Raw genomic sequence first — 23,210 nt, 5'->3', positions numbered from 1 at the left:
TTGAGTGACTTTTTTATCAGAGACTTTCACCACTTTCTCAAACCGATCACACGACAAAAGCGCTACACGTTACATCCGTCTAATTACACAACAGAATGGGAATGTCTTATGTTATGCTTTGTCAAATAATTTACTTTTTGGTATTTGTACCTAAATACAAAATGCTAAACCGTCAATTAAAGAATAGGAACAAGACATTTTCTGGCAGATGGAAAGAAGCGTATATCATGTTACGACATGTTCTAATTGATAGTCCTCGATTACAGAATGTTTCGAGGGCTGAATGTTACATGTTGATGAATAGAGAAGATTAAAAACTGCCATGCAGCGATATGAAATGAAATTAACTTGTACAACATGTAATCTACGGAATATTTACTCAGGTAGAAATATCACAGATGATGTACATTAACAAACAAAGCATGATCGTAACGATCCACATGTTGTGAAACTGCTATCTAAACATGAGGGTGTAGCTCCTCCTCTCAATGCAAGTGCTCCTACAGCAGGAATACTAATTCTGTATTCCCACAAAATACAAAATACACTGCAGTTTTTTTTTTTATTATTGTCAATCAAAATATGTCGGTGTCATTTTTGTGTCGAGCTGTTCAAAGAAAGCATAAAGTTTTAATTGTCAGGCTTTCCCCTGACAGTTTGTCTATGTTTTAATTTTCCTCTGCATTTGTCTGTTTCCTCTGTTTAGTATTCTGTCTTTAGTTCCTGTCTAGTGCTCTTATTTTGTCAGCTTCCTGTCTTGTTCCCTGAGTGCTGTGTTCCTCCTCAGCTGCGGCTGATTGGCACCTGGTCACACCTGTTGCCAATCAGCCCGCTCCTATTTGTACCCTCTTCGTCTTATGTCAGTTGCTGGATCATTGCATTTTATTGCATTGTCGTTGCCACATGTCTCTCCTGTCATTGCTATAGTGTCGTTTTATTGCAGCGTAGCGGTAAGCTACATTCGTTTGTTTGTAACTTACTGTCTTTTGTTCCCTGCTTCTGTTTTGTTTTCACTCTACAAGTAACGACTTCTGTTTTCCTGTTTGCTACCCGCTAGCTTCCACGCAAGGCCCTTTTTTGTTTCTTGCTAGCTTCTATGCTAAAGACCCTTAGTTTGATATCTGCCTTGTGTGCGCTTTGTGTTAGTACCCTCTTGTTTGATTTTGTCTTAGTATCTTTATTAAATCATGTTTTATCACTCCATGCCTACCTCCATCTCTGCATCTTGGGGTTCGTCAACAAATAACTCTGACATTAATAACATTTCATTAAAGCAAATTAAAACATTTATTTGTCCTGGGCACACTTACTAATGATGAAAAATGATATCTATTTTCCATTATACAGAATACTTTGAGTTAACTATGAATACAATATCATTAATTGTGATTAAATATTTGTAATTGTTTGACAGACCTAATATTTTCACATCTTTATTTACACAAATGACATCCAGGTATCGTAGAGATACGAGTACCGATGCATGCAGGAATATCGATATTGGTATCTTATTTGATAAAGTCCTAACGCTCCCTTGCTGACATCTTCGAAATACTACAATTTCTAAAGAAACATGTTGTGCTCAAACACAATTTGGAGTTCTGCACATTTTAGGGGCGGCAGCTGGATTTTCTTTTCTGGTTGCTAGGAAACTTGCCAGGCTACTAAAAGTTGATAAAACTTTCATTTGTTTCACTTTGTGTTGTTTTGTCCTCCCACAGAAACATAATATTTATTTTTATTTGTTTCACTTTGTATTGTCTTGTCCTCCCACAGAAACATAATATTCCCAAAGACTACAAAATTCCTGTACAATACGTTCCAAAAGAAGAGGTAAGACTTTCCTCAATTGATGGAACCTTTGGTCAGCATGTTAGTGCCCAATGTTTGTGTGGCGTGTTCAGTCATCACAATGTTTGTGTGGCGTGTTCAGTCATGACAATGTTTGTGTGGCGTGCTCAGTCATCACAATGTTTGTGTGGCATGTTTAGTCATGACAATGTTTGTGTGGCTTGCTCAGTCATCACAATGTTTGTGTGGCGTGTTCAGTCATGACAATGTTTGTGTGGCGTGTTCAGTCATGAAAATGTTTGTGTGGCGTGTTCAGTCATGAAAATGTTTGTGTGGCGTGCTCAGTCATAACAATGTTTGTGTGGCATGCTCAGTCATCACAATGTTTGTGTGGCATGCTCAGTCATAACAATGTTTGTGTGGCATGCTCGGTCATAACAAGGTTTGTGTGGCATGCTCAGTCATCGCAATGTTTGTGTGGCGTACTCAGTCATAACAATGTTTGTGTGGCAGACTCAGTCATAACAATGTTTGTGTGGCGTGCTCAGTCGGCTCAATGTTTGTGTGGCATGCCCAGTCCTCACAATGTTTGTGTGGCGTGCTCAGTCGGCTCAATGTTTGTGTGGCATACTCAGTCATCACAATATTTTTGTGGTATGCTCAGTCATGACAATGTTTGTGTGGCATGCTCAGTCATAACAATGTTTGTGTGGCGTGTTCAGTCATGACAATGTTTGTGTGGCGTGCTCAGTCATCACAATGTTTGTGTGGCATGTTTAGTCATGACAATGTTTGTGTGGCTTGCTCAGTCATCACAATGTTTGTGTGGCGTGTTCAGTCATGACAATGTTTGTGTGGCGTGTTCAGTCATGAAAATGTTTGTGTGGCGTGTTCAGTCATGAAAATGTTTGTGTGGCGTGCTCAGTCATAACAATGTTTGTGTGGCATGCTCAGTCATCACAATGTTTGTATGGCATGCTCAGTCATAACAATGTTTGTGTGGCATGCTCGGTCATAACAAGGTTTGTGTGGCATGCTCAGTCATCGCAATGTTTGTGTGGCGTACTCAGTCATAACAATGTTTGTGTGGCAGACTCAGTCATAACAATGTTTGTGTGGCGTGCTCAGTCGGCTCAATGTTTGTGTGGCATGCCCAGTCCTCACAATGTTTGTGTGGCGTGCTCAGTCGGCTCAATGTTTGTGTGGCATACTCAGTCATCACAATATTTTTGTGGTATGCTCAGTCATGACAATGTTTGTGTGGCATGCTCAGTCATAACAATGTTTGTGTGGCATACTCAGTCATAACAATGTTTGTGTGGCGTGTTCAGTCATGACAATGTTTGTGTGGCATACTCAGTCATCACAATGTTTGTGTGGCATGCTCAGTCCTCACACTGTTTGTGTGGCATGTTCAGTCCTCACAATGTTTGTGTGGCGTGTTCAGTCATCACAATATTTTTGTGGTATGCTCAGTCCTCACACTGTTTGTGTGGCATGTTCAGTCCTCACAATGTTTGTGTGGCGTGTTCAGTCATCCCAATATTTTTGTGGTATGCTCAGTCATGACAATGTTTGTGTGGCATGCTCAGTCCTCACAATGTTTGTGTGGCGTGCTCAGTCATGACAATGTTTGTGTGGCGTACTCAGTCATCACAATGTTTGTGTGGTATGCTCAGTCATCACAATGTTTGTGTGGCATGCTCAGTCATAACAATGTTTGTGCGGCATGCTCAGTCATTACAATGTTTGTGTGGCATGCTCAGTCATCACAATGTTTGTGTGAAATACTCAGTCATAACAATGTTTGTGTGGCATGCTCAGTCATAACAATGTTTGTGTGGCATGCTCAGTCCTCACAATGTTTGTGTGGCATGTTCAGTCCTCATAATGTTTGTGTGGCGTGTTCAGTCATGACAATGTTTGTGTGGCATACTCAGTCATAACAATGTTTGTGTGGCATGCTCAGTCCTCACACTGTTTGTGTGGCATGTTCAGTCCTCACAATGTTTGTGTGGCGTGTTCAGTCATCACAATATTTTTGTGGTATGCTCAGTCATGACAATGTTTGTGTGGCATGCTCAGTCCTCACAATGTTTGTGTGGCGGGCTCAGTCATGACAATGTTTGTGTGGCGTACTCAGTCATCACAATGTTTGTGTGGCATGCTCAGTCATCACAATGTTTGTGTGGCATGCTCAGTCATAACAATGTTTGTGCGGCATGCTCAGTCATTACAATGTTTGTGTGGCATGCTCAGTCCTCACAATGTTTGTGTGGCGTGCTCAGTCATGACAATGTTTGTGTGGCGTGCTCAGTCATGACGATGTTTGTGTGGCATGCTCAGTCATGACAATGTTTGTGTGGCATACTCAGTCATGACAATGTTTGTGTGGCATGCTCAGTCATAACAATGTTTGTGTGGCATGTTCAGTCCTCACAATGTTTGTGTGGCATGCTCAGTCATGACAATGTTTGTGTGGCATACTCAGGCATAACAATGTTTGTGTGGCATGCTCAGTCATAACAATGTTTGTGTGGCATGCTCAGTCCTCACAATGTTTGTGTTGCATGCTCAGTCTTCACAGTTGTTGTGTGGCGTGCTCAGTTATCACACAAGAAACACAACCTCTGGAAGACTAGCCTGACCCTTGCCTTCGTGTCACATTTACACCGAACGTTGTCTGACCTTAGACTGTTGTCCAGTCCGGCCCGGCTAAGGGCAGCTGGGGCGAGGTCTAAGTAACTCAGATGGTTTGTGTCTGCTCCTTGTCTTCCAGGCCGCCATGTGCTGGGTAAAACTCAACGTCTTCTACTTGGAGCAGAGTTTGCAGGATTTAGCGGACAAGTTCGGGAACATTTCATCCAACAGAAAAGATATTAGCATATTTATACAAATGCTCCAAGAACTGCGGCTCAACATGGGCAATGTGGTAAGTTCCTCCAGGAGAAAACGTCCCAACTTAATAATAATAATCCCTCTTTGGCCGGAAGGGATTTCCTTTACTTAATCAAAGGCATCAGCCAGACTCCTCGCATCCTTTTTTGGACAATAAATCTTATTCCAGACTTAAGTACAGAAGAACTTTGATCCACCAACTTCATTGGTTCTTGAACAGGGTTTGTAAATGGAAAAAGTTTGTATTGTGAAGCATTTTTCTCCATAAGAAACAATCACAATCAATCAATGTTTATTTATATAGCCCAAAATTACCAGTGTCTCAAAGGGCTGCACAAGCCAGAAGGACATCCTCGGCTCAGATCCCACATCAGGGCAAGGAAAAACTCAACCCAATGGGACAATGAGAAACCTTGGAGGGTACTGCAGATGTGGGGACCTCCCACTGGGCGACCGGTGCAATGGACATGGACTGGATCTAACATAATAGTGTGAGAGTCCAGTCCATAGTGGATCTAACATAATAGTGTGAGAGTCCAGTCCATAGTGGATCTAACATAATAGTGAGAGTCCAGTCCATAGTGGATCTAACATAATTGTGAGAGTCCAGTCCATAGTGGATCTAACAAAATAGTGAGAGTCCAGTCCATAGTGGATCTAACATAATAGTGTGAGAGTCCAGTCCATAGTGGATCTAACATAATAGTGTGAGAGTCCAGTCAATAGTGGATCTAACATAATAGTGTGAGAGTCCAGTCCATAGTGGATCTAACATAATAGTGTGAGAGTCCAGTCCATAGTGGACCTAACATAATAGTGTGAGAGTCCAGTCCATAGTGGATCTAACATAATAGTGTGAGAGTCCAGTCCATAGTGGATCTAACATAATAGTGTGAGAGTCCAGTCCATAGTGGATCTAACATAATAGTGTGAGAGTCCAGTCCATAGTGGATCTAAAATAAAAGTGTGAGAGTCCAGTCCATAGTGGATCTAACATAAAAGTGTGAGAGTCCAGTCCATAGTGGGTCTAACACAATAGTGTGAGAGTCCAGTCCATAGTGGATCTAACATAATAGTGAGAGTCCAGTCCATAGTGGATCTAACATAATAGTGTGAGAGTCCAGTCCATAGTGGATCTAACATAATAGTGTGAGAGTCCAGTCCATAGTGGATCTAACATAATAGTGTGAGAGTCCAGTCCATAGTGGATCTAACATAAAAGTGTGAGAGTCCAGTCCATAGTGGGTCTAACACAATAGTGTGAGAGTCCAGTCCATAGTGAATCTAACATAATAGTGAGAGTCCAGTCCATTGTGGATCTAACATAATAGTGTGAGAGTCCAGGTCATAGTGGATCTAACATAATAGTGAAAGTCCAGTCGATAGTGGATCCAACATAATAGTGTGAGAGTCCAGTTCATAATGGATCTAACATAATAGTGTGAGAGTCCAGTCCATAGTGGATCTAACATAACAGTGAGAGTCCAGTTCATAGTGGATCTAACATAATAGTGAGAGTCCAATCCATAGTGGATCTGACATTATAGTGTGAGAGTCCAGTCCATAGTGGATCTAACATAATAGTGTGAGAGTCCAGTCCATAGTGGATCTAACATAATAGTGAGAGTCCAGTCCATTATGGATCTAACATAATAGTGTGAGAGTCCAGTCCATAGTGGATCTAACATAATAGTGTGAGAGTCCAGTCCATAGTGGATCTAACATAATAGTGTGAGAGTCCAGTCCATTGTGGATCTAACATAATAGTGTGAGAGACTAGTCCATAGTGGATCTAACATAATAGTGAGAGTCTATAGTCCATAATAGGGCCAGCAGTAGACCATCCCGAGTGGAGACAGGTCAGCAGTGCAGAGATGTCCCCAACCGGTGCACAGATGAGCGGTCCACCCTGAGTCCCGACCCTGGACAGCCAGCGCTTCATCCGTGGCCACTGAACCTGTGTCCCCCCCTCCCCTCCACGAAAGAGAAGGGGACAGAGCAGAAATGAAATGGCAGATCAACTGGTCTAAAAGGGGGGTCTATTTAAAGGCTAGAGTATACAAATGAGTTTTAAGATGGGACTTAAATGCTTCTACTGAGGTAGCATCTCCAACTGCTACCTGTAGAACATTCCAGAGTACTGGAGCCCCAATAGAAAACACTCTATAGCCCGCAGACTTTTTGGGCTCTGGGAATCACTATTAAGCCGGAGTTCTTTGAAGGCAGTATCCACTTCCTGGCAACAAAGTCACATTCAGGTCACATTGTGTTCAGACTGAAGTCACATTTGAAAAGATCCGGTCCCAATCAGACCCCGCCTTCCGCCAGTGTGCAGCTGGGATGGACTCCATCACCCCCCCACGACCCTGTCAGGGAAAAGCGGTAGAAAATAGATGGGACGGGATGGATTCCTATCAAATTCAGGACTACAGTCTCATTAGGTCTGAATCTGATGCCAAAAGATCAGATCTGAAGCACTCTGGAGCGTTCAGACTGGCAACCAAAATCCGAGCCAGGTCACTTGAGGGCCAAAAGATCAGAATTGGTGTGCAGTGTAAATGTGGTCTTAGTTCCTGACCTGGGTCAACAGCAGGTCTGGCAAGTAGCGTCTCTTCTTCTTCACCATCAGAAAGAACATAGCAACAATTCTGTCTTTGTCCCATCTTCTCTCAAGGGGACTTTTGTCTCCTTGTGGTCTGCAGGAGCCCGTCATGTACGACTTTGAGTGTCACTACCGGCAAGAAAGATGGCCCACGGAGAAATACTTTGACTTTGTTACTGACTTCCTTACAAGTGCACAGCATCCAGACCTCCCTGATTACTGCGAGCCTCCCCCCTGTCCCACCACGCCAAACACCCCCACAGAAGAATATTTCAAAGGTGAGTTCCTTCTCCGTCTTTAGGGATCCTCAGGTGGGAATCGACTGGTGGAATCCACAGGTAGGATCCTCAGGTGGGAATTACCGGTGGGATCCTCAGATGGGATCCTCAGGTGGGATCCTGGTGGAATCCACAGGTGGGATCATCCCGTGATCCACAGATGGGATCCACAGGTGGGATCTGCCTGATCCGCCTTCCTTGTCCAGAGTATTTCCCTCGTTTCTTTTGCAGTGTGGGATCCTCAGATGGGATCCACGGGTGGGATCCACCTGATCCACCTTTCTTGTCCAGGAACACTGTTGTTGTTTTTGTTGTTGTTGTTTGTGTTAATATTGTCATAATTTTTTATGTTTTTGGTGACGTTATTGATGTTTTTAATGTTGTTCTTGATGTTGATGATGTTTTTGATAATGTTGTTGATGTTGTTAATGTTGTTGTTTTTGGTTGACGTTGTTTTTGATGCTACTGTTGTTTTTGTTGATGTTGTTTTTGATGCTGTGGTTGTTTGTGATGTTGTTTTTGTTTTTGGTAATGCTTTTGTTGTTGTTAATGTTGTCATTGTTTTATAATGTTGATGTTGATTATGTTGTTTTTGATGTGAATGTTATTGTTGTTGTTTTGGTTTTTGAGTTGGTTGTTGATTATGTTGTTTTTGTTGTTGTTTTTTATGATGATTGTGTTGTTGATGGTATTGATTTTGTTTTTAAAGTTTTTGTTGATGTTTTGATAATGTTGTTAATGTTAATATTGTTTTTATGTTGATTATATTGTTGTTGATGTTATTGATATTGCTGTTGATGTTATTGATGTCGTTTTTGATATTATTAATGTTGTTTTTGATGTTGTCGTTAATGTTTTTGATAATGTTGTTGATGTTGTTATTGTTGTTGTTTTTTGTTTCTGATGTTGGTTATGTTGTTTTTGAAGTTGCTGTTATTGATGTTGTTGTTGTTGATGTTAGTGTTGTTTTTGATCTTACGGTTGTTTTTGTTAATGTTGTTTTTTATGTTGTTGGTGTTGTAGTTGTTTGTGATGTTTTTGTTTTTGTTAATATTGTTGTTATTTTATCACTTTAATGTTGATTTTGTTGTTTTTGATGTGAATGTTTTTATTATTGTTTTAGTTGTTATTTTGTCATTTTGATGTTGATTATGTTGTTTTTGACAAAACTCATAATTTTTCATGCAGCCACTAAGTACTGTAGTATCCACTTATACTACATACTATACAATACTCATCTATCCACTAAGTACTGTAATCGCTACTTATACTACATACTATATGATACTCATATCTCCACTAAGTACTGTAATCTCTATTTATACTACATACTGTACATTACTCAAATATCCACTAAGTACTATAGTCTTTACTTATACTAGATACAACACAATACTCATGTTACTCGTATATCCACCAAGTACTGTAGTCTATACTTATACTACATTCTACACAATACTCATCTATCCACTAAGTACTGTAATCTCTATTTATACTACATACTATACATTACTCATACATCCACTAAGTACTATAGTCTTTACTTATACTAGATACAACACAATACTCATACTTACTCGTATATCCACTAAGTACTGTAGTCTATACTTATACTACATGCTATACAATATTCATATATCCACTAATTACTGTAGTCTATACTTATACTACATACTATACTATATTCATATATCCACTAAGTACTGTAGTCTTCACTTATACTACATACTATACAATATTCATACATCCACTAAGTACTGTAGTCTTCACTTATACTACATGCTATACAATATTTATATATCCACTAAGTACTGTAGTCTTCACTTATACTACATACTATACAATATTTGTATATCCACTAAGTACTGTAGTCTCTACTTATACTACATACTACACAATACTTAAAATTGCTCATATATCTACTAAGTACAGTAGTCTCTCCGTATACTTCATACTATGAAATACTCAAATCTTCCCTAAGTACTATAGTACTACATGTTTCTGCTTTTACTGACATTTTTATCTTGGCTCATTTTCAGTACCGTCAGGGTCCAGCAGTCCCAGCTCAGCGTGTGATTGGTCGACAAGTTGCCAATCACGTACGTTTGTGCTTGTTGTTTGCAAGATTGTTGATCATTTGGATTGTCGTACACCTTCTTGTTACACACCTTGTTACACATCTTCTTGTTACACACCCTGTTACACATCTTCTTGTTACTCACTTTCTTGTTACACATCTTCTTGTTACACACCTTTTTACACATCTTCTTGTTACACACCTTGTTACACATCTTCTTGCTACACACTTTCTTGTTACACATCTTCTTGTTACACACCTTGCTACACATCTTGTTACACACTTTCTTGTTACATACTTCCTTCTTACACACTTCCTTCTTACACATTTCCTTCTTACACACCTTGTTACACACTTTCTTGTTACACCCATTTTTGTTACACACCTTGTTACACACCTTCATGTTACACAATTTCTTGTTACATACCTTCTTGTTACATACTTTCTTGTTACACATCTACTTGTTACACACCTTGTCACACATATTGTTACACACTTTCTTGTTACATGTTTTATTGTTACGCTTTTTCTTGTTACACACCTTGTTACACACTTTCTTGTTGCACACTTTCTTGTTACACAATTTCTTGTTACACACCCTCTTGTTACACACTTTCTTGTTACACACCTTCTTGTTACACACCTTCTTGTTGCGCAAATTCTTGTTACACACCTTCTTTGTTACACATTCTTCCCTGTTGCACACCTTATTGTTACACACCTTGTTACATACCTTATTTTTACACATTATTTCTTGTTACACACATTCTTGTTACACAAGTTCTTGTTACACACCGTCTTGTTACACATTATTTCTTGTTACACACTTTCTTGTTACACACCTTTTTTACACACACTTTTGTGTTAGACACTCTCTTGTTACACACCTTGTTGCACACATTCTTGTTACACATCCTTTCTTGTTACACACCTGGTTACACATCCTTTCTTGTTACACACCTTGTTACACACTTTCTTGTTACACACACTTTTGTGTCAGACACACTTTTGTGTTATACACTCTTTTGTTACATAAATTCTTCTTAGACAAACTTTTGTGTTACACGCATTATTGTTACACACACTTTCTTGTCACACTCTTGTTACACTTTCTTGTAACACATACTTTCTTGTTAGACACATGTTGTTTTATAAACTCTCTTGTTACACACATTCTTGTTACACACACTTCCGTGTTACACACACTTTTTTCTGACACTCTTGTTACACACACTTTCATGTTATACACTGTTGTTACACACATTCTTTTTACACACACGTTTGTATTACACACTCTTTTGTCAAATACTCTCTTGTCACACACTTTCTTGTTACACACTATTTTATTACACACACTTTTGTGTTACACACTCTCTTGTTACACATTTTCTTGTTACACACTTTCTTGTGTGTGTAGGAGTGCATGTGTGCAGGAGTGTAAGTATGTTAGTGTATTTGTGTGTAGGTGTGAATGTGTGAAGGTGTGTAATTATGTATGTGTATATTATTGTGTAGGTGTTTACATGTGTTTGTTCACACACTTCTTAGTCTATATACGTTAGTATAGTCCATATATGTTGGTCTATATATGTTAGTCCATATAGTTTATATACGTCAGTCTAAATACAGTCTGTATATGTTAGTCCATATATGTTAGTCTGTATATGTTAGTCCGTATATGTTAGTCTGTATATGTTAGTCCGTATATGTTAGTCCAAATACGTTAGTCTGTATATGTTAGTCCATATATGTTAGTCTGTATGTGTTAGTCTGTATATGTTAGTCCGTACATGTTAGTCCAAATATGTTAGTCTGTATATGTTAGTCCATATATGTTAGTCTGTATATGTTAGTCTGTATATGTTAGTCCGTACATGTTGGTCTGTATATGTTAGTCTGTATATGTTAGTCCATATATGTTAGTCTGTATATGTCAGTCCATATATGTTGGTCTGTATATGTTAGTCCATATATGTTAGTCTGTATATGTTAGTCTGTATATGTTAGTCTATATATGTTAGTCCATATATGTTAGTCTGTATATGTTAGTCTGTATATGTTAGTCCATATATGTTAGTCCATATATGTTAGTCTGTAAATGTTAGTCCATATATGTTAGTCTGTATATGTTAGTCCATATATGTTAGTCTGTATATGTTAGTCCATATATGTTAGTCTGTATATGTTAGTCCGTATATGTTAGTCCATATATGTTAGTCTGTATATGTTAGTCCATATATGATAGTCTGTATATGTTAGTCTGTATATATTAGTCCGTATATGTTAGTCTGTATATGTTAGTCCATATATGTTAGTCCATATATGTTAGTCTGTAAATGTTAGTCCATATATGTTAGTCTGTATATGTTAGTCCATATATGTTAGTCTGTATATGTTAGTCCATATATGTTAGTCTGTATATGTTAGTCCGTATATGTTAGTCCATATATGTTAGTCTGTATATGTTAGTCCATATATGATAGTCTGTATATGTTAGTCTGTATATATTAGTCCGTATATGTTAGTCTGTATATGTTAGTCTGTATATGTTAGTCCATATATGTTAGTCCATATATGTTAGTCTGTATATGTTGGTCTGTATATGTTAGTCTGTATATGTTAGTCCATATATGTTAGTCCATATATGTTAGTCTGTATATGTTAGTCCATATATGTTAGTCCATATATGTTAGTCTGTATATGTTGGTCCATATATGTCAGTCTGTATATGTTAGTCCATATATGTTAGTTTGTATATGTTAGTCTGTATATGTTAGTCCGTTTATGTTAGTCTATATATGTTAGTCTGTATATGTTAGTCCGTATATGTTAGTCCATATATGTTAGTCTGTATATGTTAGTCCATATATGTTAGTCCATATATGTTGGTCCATATATGTTAGTCCATATATGATAGTCTGTATATGTTAGTCTGTATATATTAGTCCGTATATGTTAGTCTGTATATGTTAGTCTGTATATGTTAGTCCATATATGTTAGTCCATATATGATAGTCTGTATATGTTAGTCTGTATATATTAGTCCGTATATGTTAGTCTGTATATGTTAGTCCATATATGTTAGTCCATATATGTTAGTCTGTAAATGTTAGTCCATATATGTTAGTCTGTATATGTTAGTCCATATATGTTAGTCTGTATATGTTAGTCCATATATGTTAGTCTGTATATGTTAGTCCATATATGTTAGTCCATATATGATAGTCTGTATATGTTAGTCTGTATATATTAGTCCGTATATGTTAGTCTGTATATGTTAGTCCATATATGTTAGTCCATATATGTTAGTCTGTAAATGTTAGTCCATATATGTTAGTCTGTATATGTTAGTCCATATATGTTAGTCTGTATATGTTAGTCCATATATGTTAGTCTGTATATGTTAGTCCGTATATGTTAGTCCATATATGTTAGTCCATATATGTTAGTCCATATATGTTAGTCTGTATATGTTAGTCCATATATGTCAGTCTGTATATGTTAGTCCATATATGTTAGTTTGTATATGTTAGTCTGTATATGTTAGTCCGTTTATGTTAGTCTATATATGTTAGTCTGTATATGTTAGTCCGTATATGTTAGTCCATATATGTTAGTCTGTATATGTTAGTCCATATATGTTAGTCCATATATGTTGGTCCATATATGTTAGTCCATATATGATAGTCTGTATATGTTAGTCTGTATATATTAGTCCGTATATGTTAGTCTGTATATGTTAGTCTGTATATGTTAGTCCATATATGTTAGTCTGTATATGTTGGTCTGTATATGTTAGTCCATATATGTTAGTCCATATATGTTAGTCTGTATATGTTAGTCCATATATGTTAGTCCATATATGTTAGTCTGTATATGTTAGTCCATATATGTCAGTCTGTATATGTTAGTCCATATATGTTTGTTTGTATATGTTAGTCTGTATATGTTAGTCTGTTTATGTTAGTCTATATATGTTAGTCTGTATATGTTAGTCCGTATATGTTAGTCCATATATGTTAGTCTGTATATGTTAGTCCATATATGTTAGTCCATATACGTTGGTCCATATATGTTAGTCTGTATATGTTAGTCCGTATATGTTAGTCCATATATGTTGGTCCATATATGTTAGTCTGTATATGTTAGTCCGTATATGTTAGTCTGTATATGTTAGTCCATATATGTTAGTCCATATATGTTGGTCTATATATGTTAGTCTGTATTCGTAGTCTGTATATGTTAGTCCATATATGTTAGTCCATATATGTTAGTCCATATATGTTGGTCTGTATATTTTAGTCTGTATATGTTAGTCCATATATGTTAGTCTGTATATGTTAGTCCATATATGTTACTCTGTATATGTTAGTCCATATATGTTAGTCCATATATGTTAGTCCGTATATGTTAGTCTGTATATGTTAGTCTGTATATGTTAGTCTGTATATGTTAGTCCATATATGTTAGTCTGTATATGTTAGTCTGTATATGTTAGTCCATATATGTTAGTCCATACATGTTAGTTTGTATATGTTAGTCCGTATATGTTAGTCCGTTTATGTTAGTCTATATATGTTAGTCTGTATATGTTAGTCTGTATATGTTAGTCCATATATGTCAGTCTGTATATGTTAGTCCATATATGTTAGTTTGTATATGTTAGTCTGTATATGTTAGTCCGTTTATGTTAGTCTATATATGTTAGTCTGTATATGTTAGTCCGTATATGTTAGTCTGTATATGGTAGTCCATATATGTTAGTCTGTATATGTTATTTGTTTATTTTAGTCTGTATATGTTACTCAGTATATCTTAATTCATATATGTTAGCCCGCATATGTTAGTCCATATATGTTAGTCTGTATATGTTAGTCCATATATGTTATTTGTTTATTTTAGTCTGTATATGTTACTCCGTATATTTCTATTCATATATGTTAGTCTGTATATGATATTTTGTTTGTTAGTCTGTATATTTTAGCCCATTTATGTTCGTCCGTATATTTTAGTCCATGTGTTAGTTTGTATATTTTAGTCTGTATATGTTAGTCCATATCTGTTATTGCAGTAATGTTAATCCGTATGTGTTAGTTTGTGTATGTTATTTTGTTTATGTTAGTCCGTATATGTTAGTCCATATAGGTTAATCCGCATATGTTAGTTGGTGTATGTTATTTTCTTTGTTAGTCCGTATATGTTAGTGCACATAGTGCAGGAGTGCAGAAGAAGAGTGAAATTGAAGAAGAAGAATGTTTGTTTGCAGATCAACAATCCCGACTGCTTCCTGAGGCTGTTGAGCGCAGTCTTTTGTCCCTGCTGCTTATTCCCTTCCTAGCACTAATATTCCTGCTGGTATGGAAGGTGAGTCCACTATTCCTTGCCCACATTTTAGTGCTTGGACTTCATGGCACACCTTTTGTTGCTGCGATGTGTCACTGCAACTTCTGAAAGGCTTCCTTTCCTCCAAGCAGCTCAGAAGCAAAAGGAATATCCCGCAGAATCTTGCAGAAGGAGAACTCTTCACGGGAGTGCAAGACACTGCAGCCACACCACATGCTGACGTGACAGAAAAGTAAGTCCACACTGCAACCTCCAATGTCAAACACTTTTCACGGGATTCTCACCGCAACCTCCAATGTCAAACACTTTTCACTGGCTTCTCACTGCAACCTCTAATGTCAAACATGTTTCACTGGATTCTCACTGCAACCTCCAAATTCAAACACTATTCACTGTCTTCTCAGTGCAACCTCCAAAGTCAAACACTATTCAGTGGCTTCTCACTGCGACCTCCAATGTCAAACACTTTTCACTGGCTTCTCACTGCAACCTCCAAAGTCAAACACTATTCACTGGCTTCTCACTGCAACCTCCAAAGTCAAACACTATTCACTGGCTTCTCACTGCGACCTCCAATGTCAAACACTTTTCACTGGCTTCTCACTGCAACCTCCAATGTCAAACACTTTTCACTGGCTTGTCACTGCAACCTCCAATGTCAAACACTTTTCACTGGCTGGCTTTTCACTGCAACCTCCAATGTCAAACACGTTTCACTGGATTCTCACTGCAACCTCCAATGTCAAACACTTTTCACTGGCTTCTCACTGCAACCTCCAATGTCAAACACTTTTAACTGGCTTCTCACTGCAACCTCCAATGTCAAACACTTCTCACTGGCTTTTCACTGCAACCTTCAATGTCAAACACTTTTCACTGGCTTCTCACTGCGACCTCCAATGTCAAACACTTTTCACTGGCTTCTCACTGCGACCTCCAATGTCAAACACTTTTCACTGGATTTTCACTGCGACCTCCAATGTGAAACACTTTTCACTGGCTTCTCACTGCGACCTCCAATGTCAAACACTTTTCACTGGCTTTTCACTGCAACCTCCAATGTCAAACACTTTTCACTGGCTTCTCACTGCAACCTCCAATGTCAAACACGTTTCACTGGATTTTCACTGCGACCTCCAATGTCAAACACTTTTCACTGGGTTCTCACTGCGACCTCCAATGTCAAACACATTTCACTAGATTTTCTCTGCGACCTCTAATGTCAAACACTTTTCACTGGCTTCTCACTGCGACCTCCAATGTCAAACACTTTTCACTGGCTTTTCACTGCAACCTCCAATGTCAAACACTTTTCACTGGCTTTTCACTGCAACCTCCAATGCCGAACACTTTTCACTGGATTCTCACTGCGACCTCCAATGTCAAACACATTTCACTGGATTTTCACTGCGACCTCCGATGTCAAACACTTTTCACTGGCCTCTCACTGCGACCTCCAATGTCAAACACATTTCACTGGATTTTCACTGCGACCTCCGATGTCAAACACTTTTCACTGGCCTCTCACTGCGACCTCCGATGTCAAACACTTTTCACTGGCTTCTCACTGCAACTTCCAATGTCAAACATATTTCACTGGATTCTCACTGCGACCTCCAATATCAAACACTTTTCACTGGCTTTTCACTGCAACCTCCAATGTCAAACAGGTTTCACTGGATTCTCACTGCAACCTCCAAAGTCAAACACTTCAGTGTTAGTCCTCCACCATCTTAGTCTCTGTGGGTGGAGGCGGGGTTGCTAGCATACACATGCAGAGATGTTTAGCTCTAGTGTGAAATGAGAGAACGTCGTACAAACGATTCTGATCGGCCCCAAAACCTCGTCAATTGTTCCTCATCCCGTTTCTGACGTTTCCTGAAAGTTTCATCCAAATCCACCCAATACTTTTTGTGACTCACTTGCACGAGTTTTAGTACGGGCAGACCTTCAGTAGGTCAGATTGTCGGTGTCGTCTTCATGGTCCAAGACTCCACCAGTCTGGTTGACCACCAACCGTTGAACCTTCCTGATTGTTCCTCATGTCTTGAAATATTACTCCAATATTCTGTGTAGTATAAAATGGTATTCGTAGAATAAGAGGTGTGTACTTTCTGCTTGGTGACTGCAGACTGCAGACCTCCTCCAAGCGCTGGTTGGTTCGTCTGAGAAGATCTGGCTGTGTGTTAGAAACTTCAGAACACAAGGACTTGGACTAACATTTTACCCATAGTGAAGTGACCATGTTCCTACAACGTGAGGCTCATGGTCAGACATGACTCTGGTCTACCCATTCTACCGGTCCAAACCCTCCGGCGACACCGGTAGGACTTGCTGTAAATTGGATCCAGCTCAGGTTTTCCCCCAAAAGTATAATTCTCCTCTGGTAAAGGTAATGATCTTTTTAGGTCAGGGGTCGGCAACCCAAAATGTTGAAAGAGCCATAATGGACCAAAAATACAAAAACAAATCTGTCTGGAGCCGCAAAAAATTAAAAGCCATATTACATACAAATAGTGTGTCATGATATATAAATTAAATTAAGAGGACTTAAAGGAAACTAAATGAGGTTAAATATAGCTACAAATGAGGCATAATGATGCAATATGTACTTACAGCTAGCCTAAATAGCATGTTAGCTTCGATTAGCTTGCAGTCACCAAATATGTCTGATTAGTACTCCACAGGAGTCAATAACATCAACAAAACTCAACTTTGTGCATTCATGCACGTTAAAAGTTTGGTGAACAAAATGAGACAGAAAAAGAAGTGGCATAAATCACGTCTCAGAAGGTCAGAGAAAGTTATAAATGTAAACAAACTAGGGTGAGTTCAAGAACCGCAAAAATGAGTAGGACACAACGGCGCTCGCCAAATACTCGAGTCAGTGAAGCATGTTTAATATAAACAGTGTGCTTTATAAGAATTAGGGAGGTTTGTGTCCTCCTACAGAAACCAAATTAAAACAAAAATGTATTTTTTTCCCCCTCATCTTTTTCCATTTTTCATATATTTTTGAAAAAGCTCCAGAGAGCCACCAGGGCGGCGCTAAAGAGCCGCATGCGGCACCAGAGCTGCGGGTTGTCGACCCCTGTTTTAGGGGGAGCAGCTTTTACTTCTCCGATGTCTTTTCCACGCCGCGCCAAAGACCAGGACCTCACAACATTTTCTGATGTCTTTCTTCCAAATGTGTTGTCAGAGTGGAAGAAGGACCTCAGACCTAGGTCACGTGACCAGTCAGTGATCTAGGAGACGTGACCTGTCAGTGACCTAGGTCACATGACCAGTCAGTGATCTAGGAGACGTGACCAGTCAGTGATCTAGGTCACATGACCAGTCAGTGCTACTCGCACCACAATCAGCTTATGCACCAAATCTAAAGAATCATGTTTTTTGCATGACTCAACATTTTCAACAACCCTACATGATATTTGCCAAGAACTGAACACTTGCACCACATGTCGGGGTTTTGTTTTCCTTCCACTGACTTCCTGTGTTGTTTGTTGCTTCCAGAAACCGGCTGACCGTGACTGAAACGGTTTAACCAGCTTCAGCCGGTGAGACGCCGCTCCCACACGGTCACGGCTTCTCAGTCCCCCGGCTTGGCTTTTTCTGACGGCCGTCCGCACAAATGTTCTCCAGGTGACCCAACTGGAACTCCGCAGAGGCTTTGGACTTTTTCTCCAGACGGACGACGGCTCGGTTCCGACTGCCACGAGCAAGACCTGACTGGTTAAACCTTCTACTGTCTGGACCAGCTTGCCTTTGCTTTAAGACTGCGTTCACTTCCTGCTTTTGACAAAACCACCGAGGTTCATATTCCTGAGTCCGAATACCCTCCCCCACCCCGGACTGCAGAGATTGACGACAGAGTATCCCCTTGATCTCCAGCGCCCAGCCGGTCTCCTGGAAGCTTGCTCCAATCTTCTTATTTATTGACAGCGCCACTGAGCTGCTACACTTGTCGGAGTTGGAGCACCTTCGGCAACGGCTTTCCTTTATCATACCGACTGAAGAACATTCCAGAACAAGTGACACTTCCTGGGGCAATGCCAAGTGACCATGGGGGTGTGGCTTGGTTGGGTTTGCGGATCAAGGATGAAGACAGGATGACGAGGACCAACCGGGACATTATTGACTTGGACCAGTGGAACCTCTGAGGCCAAACACAAAGCATCATGGGAGTAGGAAGTCACGTGTTGACTTTCTTCATGGTGTGGAAGGCTTAGTATTTGTAGTCCATCTGTATTTGGTGCTGCTGGAGTCTTCGGAAGGAAGTCATCCAAGTACCCGTCAGAAAAGGCTCCCCAGAAAGTAGCCAAACAAGCTCAGGTGATACAACTTTTTTGTGACCTTTTATCCATGGTGTTCCACCTCAGAGGTTCCGCTGTCTGAAACATGAGGTCACAGCTTTGCAACAGAGTTGAAATGTTTATTTTATTTTTTTTAAACCAGGGGTCCCCAAACATTTTGGACTCGGGGGGGCGACGTTGGGTTGAAAGAGTATGGCCTTGGGCCAGGCTATCTTTGTGTGTGTGTGTGTGTGTGTGTGTGTGTGTGTGTGTGTGTGTGTGTGTGTGTATATATATATATATATACACACACACATATATATATTTATATATGTAGGTATATATACACATATATTTATATATAAACATTTATACATCTATATATACATGTATGTATACATAAATATATATATATACCGTATTTCCTTGAATTGCCGCCGGGGCGCTAATTAATTTAAAACCTCTTCTCACTCAGGCGTTTACCAAAGACATGCGGTAAATTTAGGCCTGCGCTTATAAATTTGAGTGTGATGTAAGGATACCATCATGAAAAGCACATTTAATGAAAAAAAAAACGTATTATGGTCTTACCTTTACTTATAAATGAAGTCCATGTGCAGCTCCTTCTGATCAAAAGCATCGATAACTTGTTTATAGAAGTCTTCCTTATCTTTCTTCAGTTTTAAAAGTCTCTCTGTCTCGATGGAGATCTTCCTTTATTAACTCCTGCTTCGATTGAAAGTCCAGTTTAGAAAACTGTTTTATTTTAGATATGTAATCCTCCATGTTAAAAGTGCAAGCGAGAGGAAAAAATAAACGATCGCTGCTCACTCTTGCTACTTGCTGTCACTTCTTCTGCAGCCGAGTAGTCGCAAGAAGGATCACTAGCGCCCTCCACCACCAGGAGGCGGGAGTCATTTAATGACTCATATTTGACACACACAGCTACGATATATTAATAAAACATAGCTGCTTACTGTTCTTTTTAGCATATTCAATAGCTTGGACCTTAAATCCTACTGAATAGCTCTTAATCTTCTTCCCTTTATGCGATTTCAAATGATTGAAATCAGCCTCCTCCATTTTGAAAATAATGACAGGTGAAGTGTCACTCGTGACGTGACGAGTTTGACCCGGCGGAAATTCTAGGCATATGCTAATTATTTTGCGAAACGAGTTTGACTTGGCAGTAATTCTAGGCAGGCGCATACTATATACCTGGCAGAAATTCAAGGAGATACAGTATATATATATATATATATATATATATATATATATATATATATATATATATATATATATATATATACATATAAAAAACTCTGGACGTCCGTGGGCCAGATTGTGGACGCTGGCGGGCCGCATCCAGCCTGCGGGTTGTAGTTTGGGGACCCCTGCTTGAAAGCATCACAAGGTTCGGACACATTTGCACCGTACAAGAAAAAATTCACCTTTATTAGCTCAAGTCCAATATTAAAAACTCGTTTAGCCCAGTCAGTACTTTTGAATATAACAAATGGCCGATAAATACAAATGGAACATCTTCACATGATGAACGTTGCCTCAAAAACCAGCCGAAGATCAACGCAAAAAAGACCAAAAGTGTCCGACTGACGTTCCAAACAATCCCAACATTTAGGTCAGCCGTCAGTTGGCGCCTGAAACTTTCGTCATAAAACGTCGTACACCTTGAAGACTTTAAGGCACTTTTTTTGGAATGTTGCCTATCATTCACAATCAACACGAGAGACAACAACACATGTATTTTTTAGGATTCTAAAGATTAAAAAAACAGCTGCAAGAGGCAACTAATGGAAGTCCACTATTCTGCCTTCAAAACCCGCAAAAAAAACTTTAAAACCCTCCATATATATGTATGTGTATATATATATATATATATATATATATATATATATATATATATATATATATATATATATATATATAATGTTTATACTGTGTGTATATATATATATATATATATATATATATATATATATATATATATATATATATATATAATGTTTATACTGTGTGTATATATATATATATATATATATATATATATATATATATATATATATATATACAGTAAGTATGAGGATTCAAAACAATATCTTTTTGAAGCTGAACTGCTGCTTAGAGGCTGAAAGGTTGGAGCAGATGGAAGCGGAGAGACTGATGTCGGCGTGACGTGACGCGGTAAATGTGGAGCTTGAAGCTAAACTGTGCCAACAGAAATGGAGTACTTCTGCTGCAAACTGGCTAGCACCAAATGTTGTTATGTATGAAAAAGCTTATTGTATCTGGCGAGGAGGACACAGCTCAAAGAAACTGCTTTACAAACTCTTTGTCATTATACAGCTTACAGAACGTAAATGAAGTACTGGTGACACTTTCTGAATGCATTTTTAAAGTGATTTAGAGGTGGAACTGATTGCTAACATTAGTTGCCTTGCTAACCACCTAGAATGAGCACATTATTATAAAATTAGAATGCTAAAAAAAAACATATGTGTTCTTGTCTCTCATAAGGGTTGTGAACCATAGGCCTGTAAAACTGCCATGGAGACGCTGGCTTGTGTTGCTTCGGATAAGCTGCAACAATGTGAACCAATGAGTGAGTGAGTGAGTGAGTGAGTGAGTGAGTGGATACATAAGTTGATGAAGTGGATACATAAATTGATGAATGAACAAACAAATGAATTCATAAATGAATGGATATGTTTGTGAATGAGTGAATGCATAAATAAACAAATGAATGAGTAAATAAATACATGAATGTATGAGTGAGTGAGTGAGGTGATACATAAATTGATGAATGAACAAACTAATTCTTGAATCAACAAATGTGTGAATGAATAAATGAGTGAATGCATTAACAAAGAAATTAATGAGTAAATAAATAAATGAGTGAGTGAGTGAGTGATACATAAATTGATGAATGAACAAACAAATAAAGTCATGAGTGAACAAATGAATGAGTGAATGCATGAAAAACAAATGAATGAGGAAATAAATACATGAATGTGTGAGTGAGCAAATCAATGACATGAGCGAATAAATGAGTGAATGCATGAATAGATAAATGAGTGAATGCCTTTAAAACAATGAATGGATGAGTGCATAAGTATGTGAATGAATGTACAAACAAATGAATGCACGAGTGAATATATATGTGTGAAGGAATAAATGAGCCAATGCATGAACAAACAAATGAATGAGTTAATAAATAAATGAGTGAATGAAAGAGTGAGTGAGCAAACAATCAAATGCATGAGCGAACAAATGAATGATTACGTGAATGGATGAGTGAACGCACGAACACTAAAACGAATGAATGAGTGAATGGATGACCACGCGGCCGAGTCCTGAAATACTGTCCCCCCTGCCCAGCCGCACGTGAACCCGACGTGAGGGCAGAGACATTAATGTGTTCACTGCGGGACACTTTAAGGCAGACATTGAGGTGATGGTGAATATTATTATAATGATGGCCCAGCTGGGTCCCAACTCTACTGTATTGTGTATTTTTGTATAAATGTAAACAAACATACCTACCCTATGAATAAAGTCCATTTATCCCAGCGGCGGGCGCTGCTCTTTTCTTCTGCGCAAAAATTCCACTCACGCACCGACTGCAAACATTTGCTGCCGGCAAAAATACTTCTGTTGTGCGGACGCCAACTTACAGGAGCTGCCAGCTCGCTGCCAGCCAGCCGCCAGCCTCTGGCAACCTCAGGTCCTTGGTTGCCAGTCAGGCTGCTTCATAGGCCAGCACTGCTCTTTACTTCACTGATTCGTGGCTGCGCTACTGACACGGGTGTTTGTTGCTACCTGAGCCAGTGGAATGTCTCGTGCACTCCCGAGCTGCTCTAGTGAATGTGGAATCATTTCCTGTAACTATGATTCCGTTCCACTCTGAATTT

At 38.8% G+C, this 23,210-nt stretch overlaps 1 protein-coding gene across 2 annotated transcripts in view; it reads left to right on the top strand.

Moving 5' to 3' along the window:
- The window catches only part of kitlga (kit ligand a), a 34,673-nt gene extending 13,488 nt beyond the window's left edge, over positions 1-21,185 (top strand). Inside the window, exons 4-11 of one of the 2 annotated variants that reach the window (XM_061916992.1) lie at positions 1,777-1,833; positions 4,571-4,723; positions 7,392-7,569; positions 9,609-9,668; positions 14,913-15,010; positions 15,121-15,221; positions 18,503-18,546; positions 18,632-21,185. In XM_061916992.1, coding sequence (XP_061772976.1) covers positions 1,777-1,833; positions 4,571-4,723; positions 7,392-7,569; positions 9,609-9,668; positions 14,913-15,010; positions 15,121-15,221; positions 18,503-18,533 — 678 coding nt within the window. In that variant the 3' untranslated portion in view covers positions 18,534-18,546; positions 18,632-21,185. Of the gene's footprint in view, positions 1-1,776; positions 1,834-4,570; positions 4,724-7,391; positions 7,570-9,608; positions 9,669-14,912; positions 15,011-15,120; positions 15,222-18,502 lie in introns of both variants that reach the window. The other variant, XM_061916993.1, reaches the window with a different exon arrangement.
- Positions 21,186-23,210: the final 2,025 nt, after the last annotated feature.

This window comes from Nerophis ophidion, linkage group LG12 (genome assembly GCF_033978795.1).
Source record: "Nerophis ophidion isolate RoL-2023_Sa linkage group LG12, RoL_Noph_v1.0, whole genome shotgun sequence".
In the NCBI taxonomy this organism is placed as follows: Eukaryota; Metazoa; Chordata; class Actinopteri; order Syngnathiformes; family Syngnathidae; genus Nerophis; species Nerophis ophidion.
The sequence above is the reverse complement of the archived record's forward strand: the minus strand, read 5'-3'. Positions and strand labels throughout refer to the sequence as shown.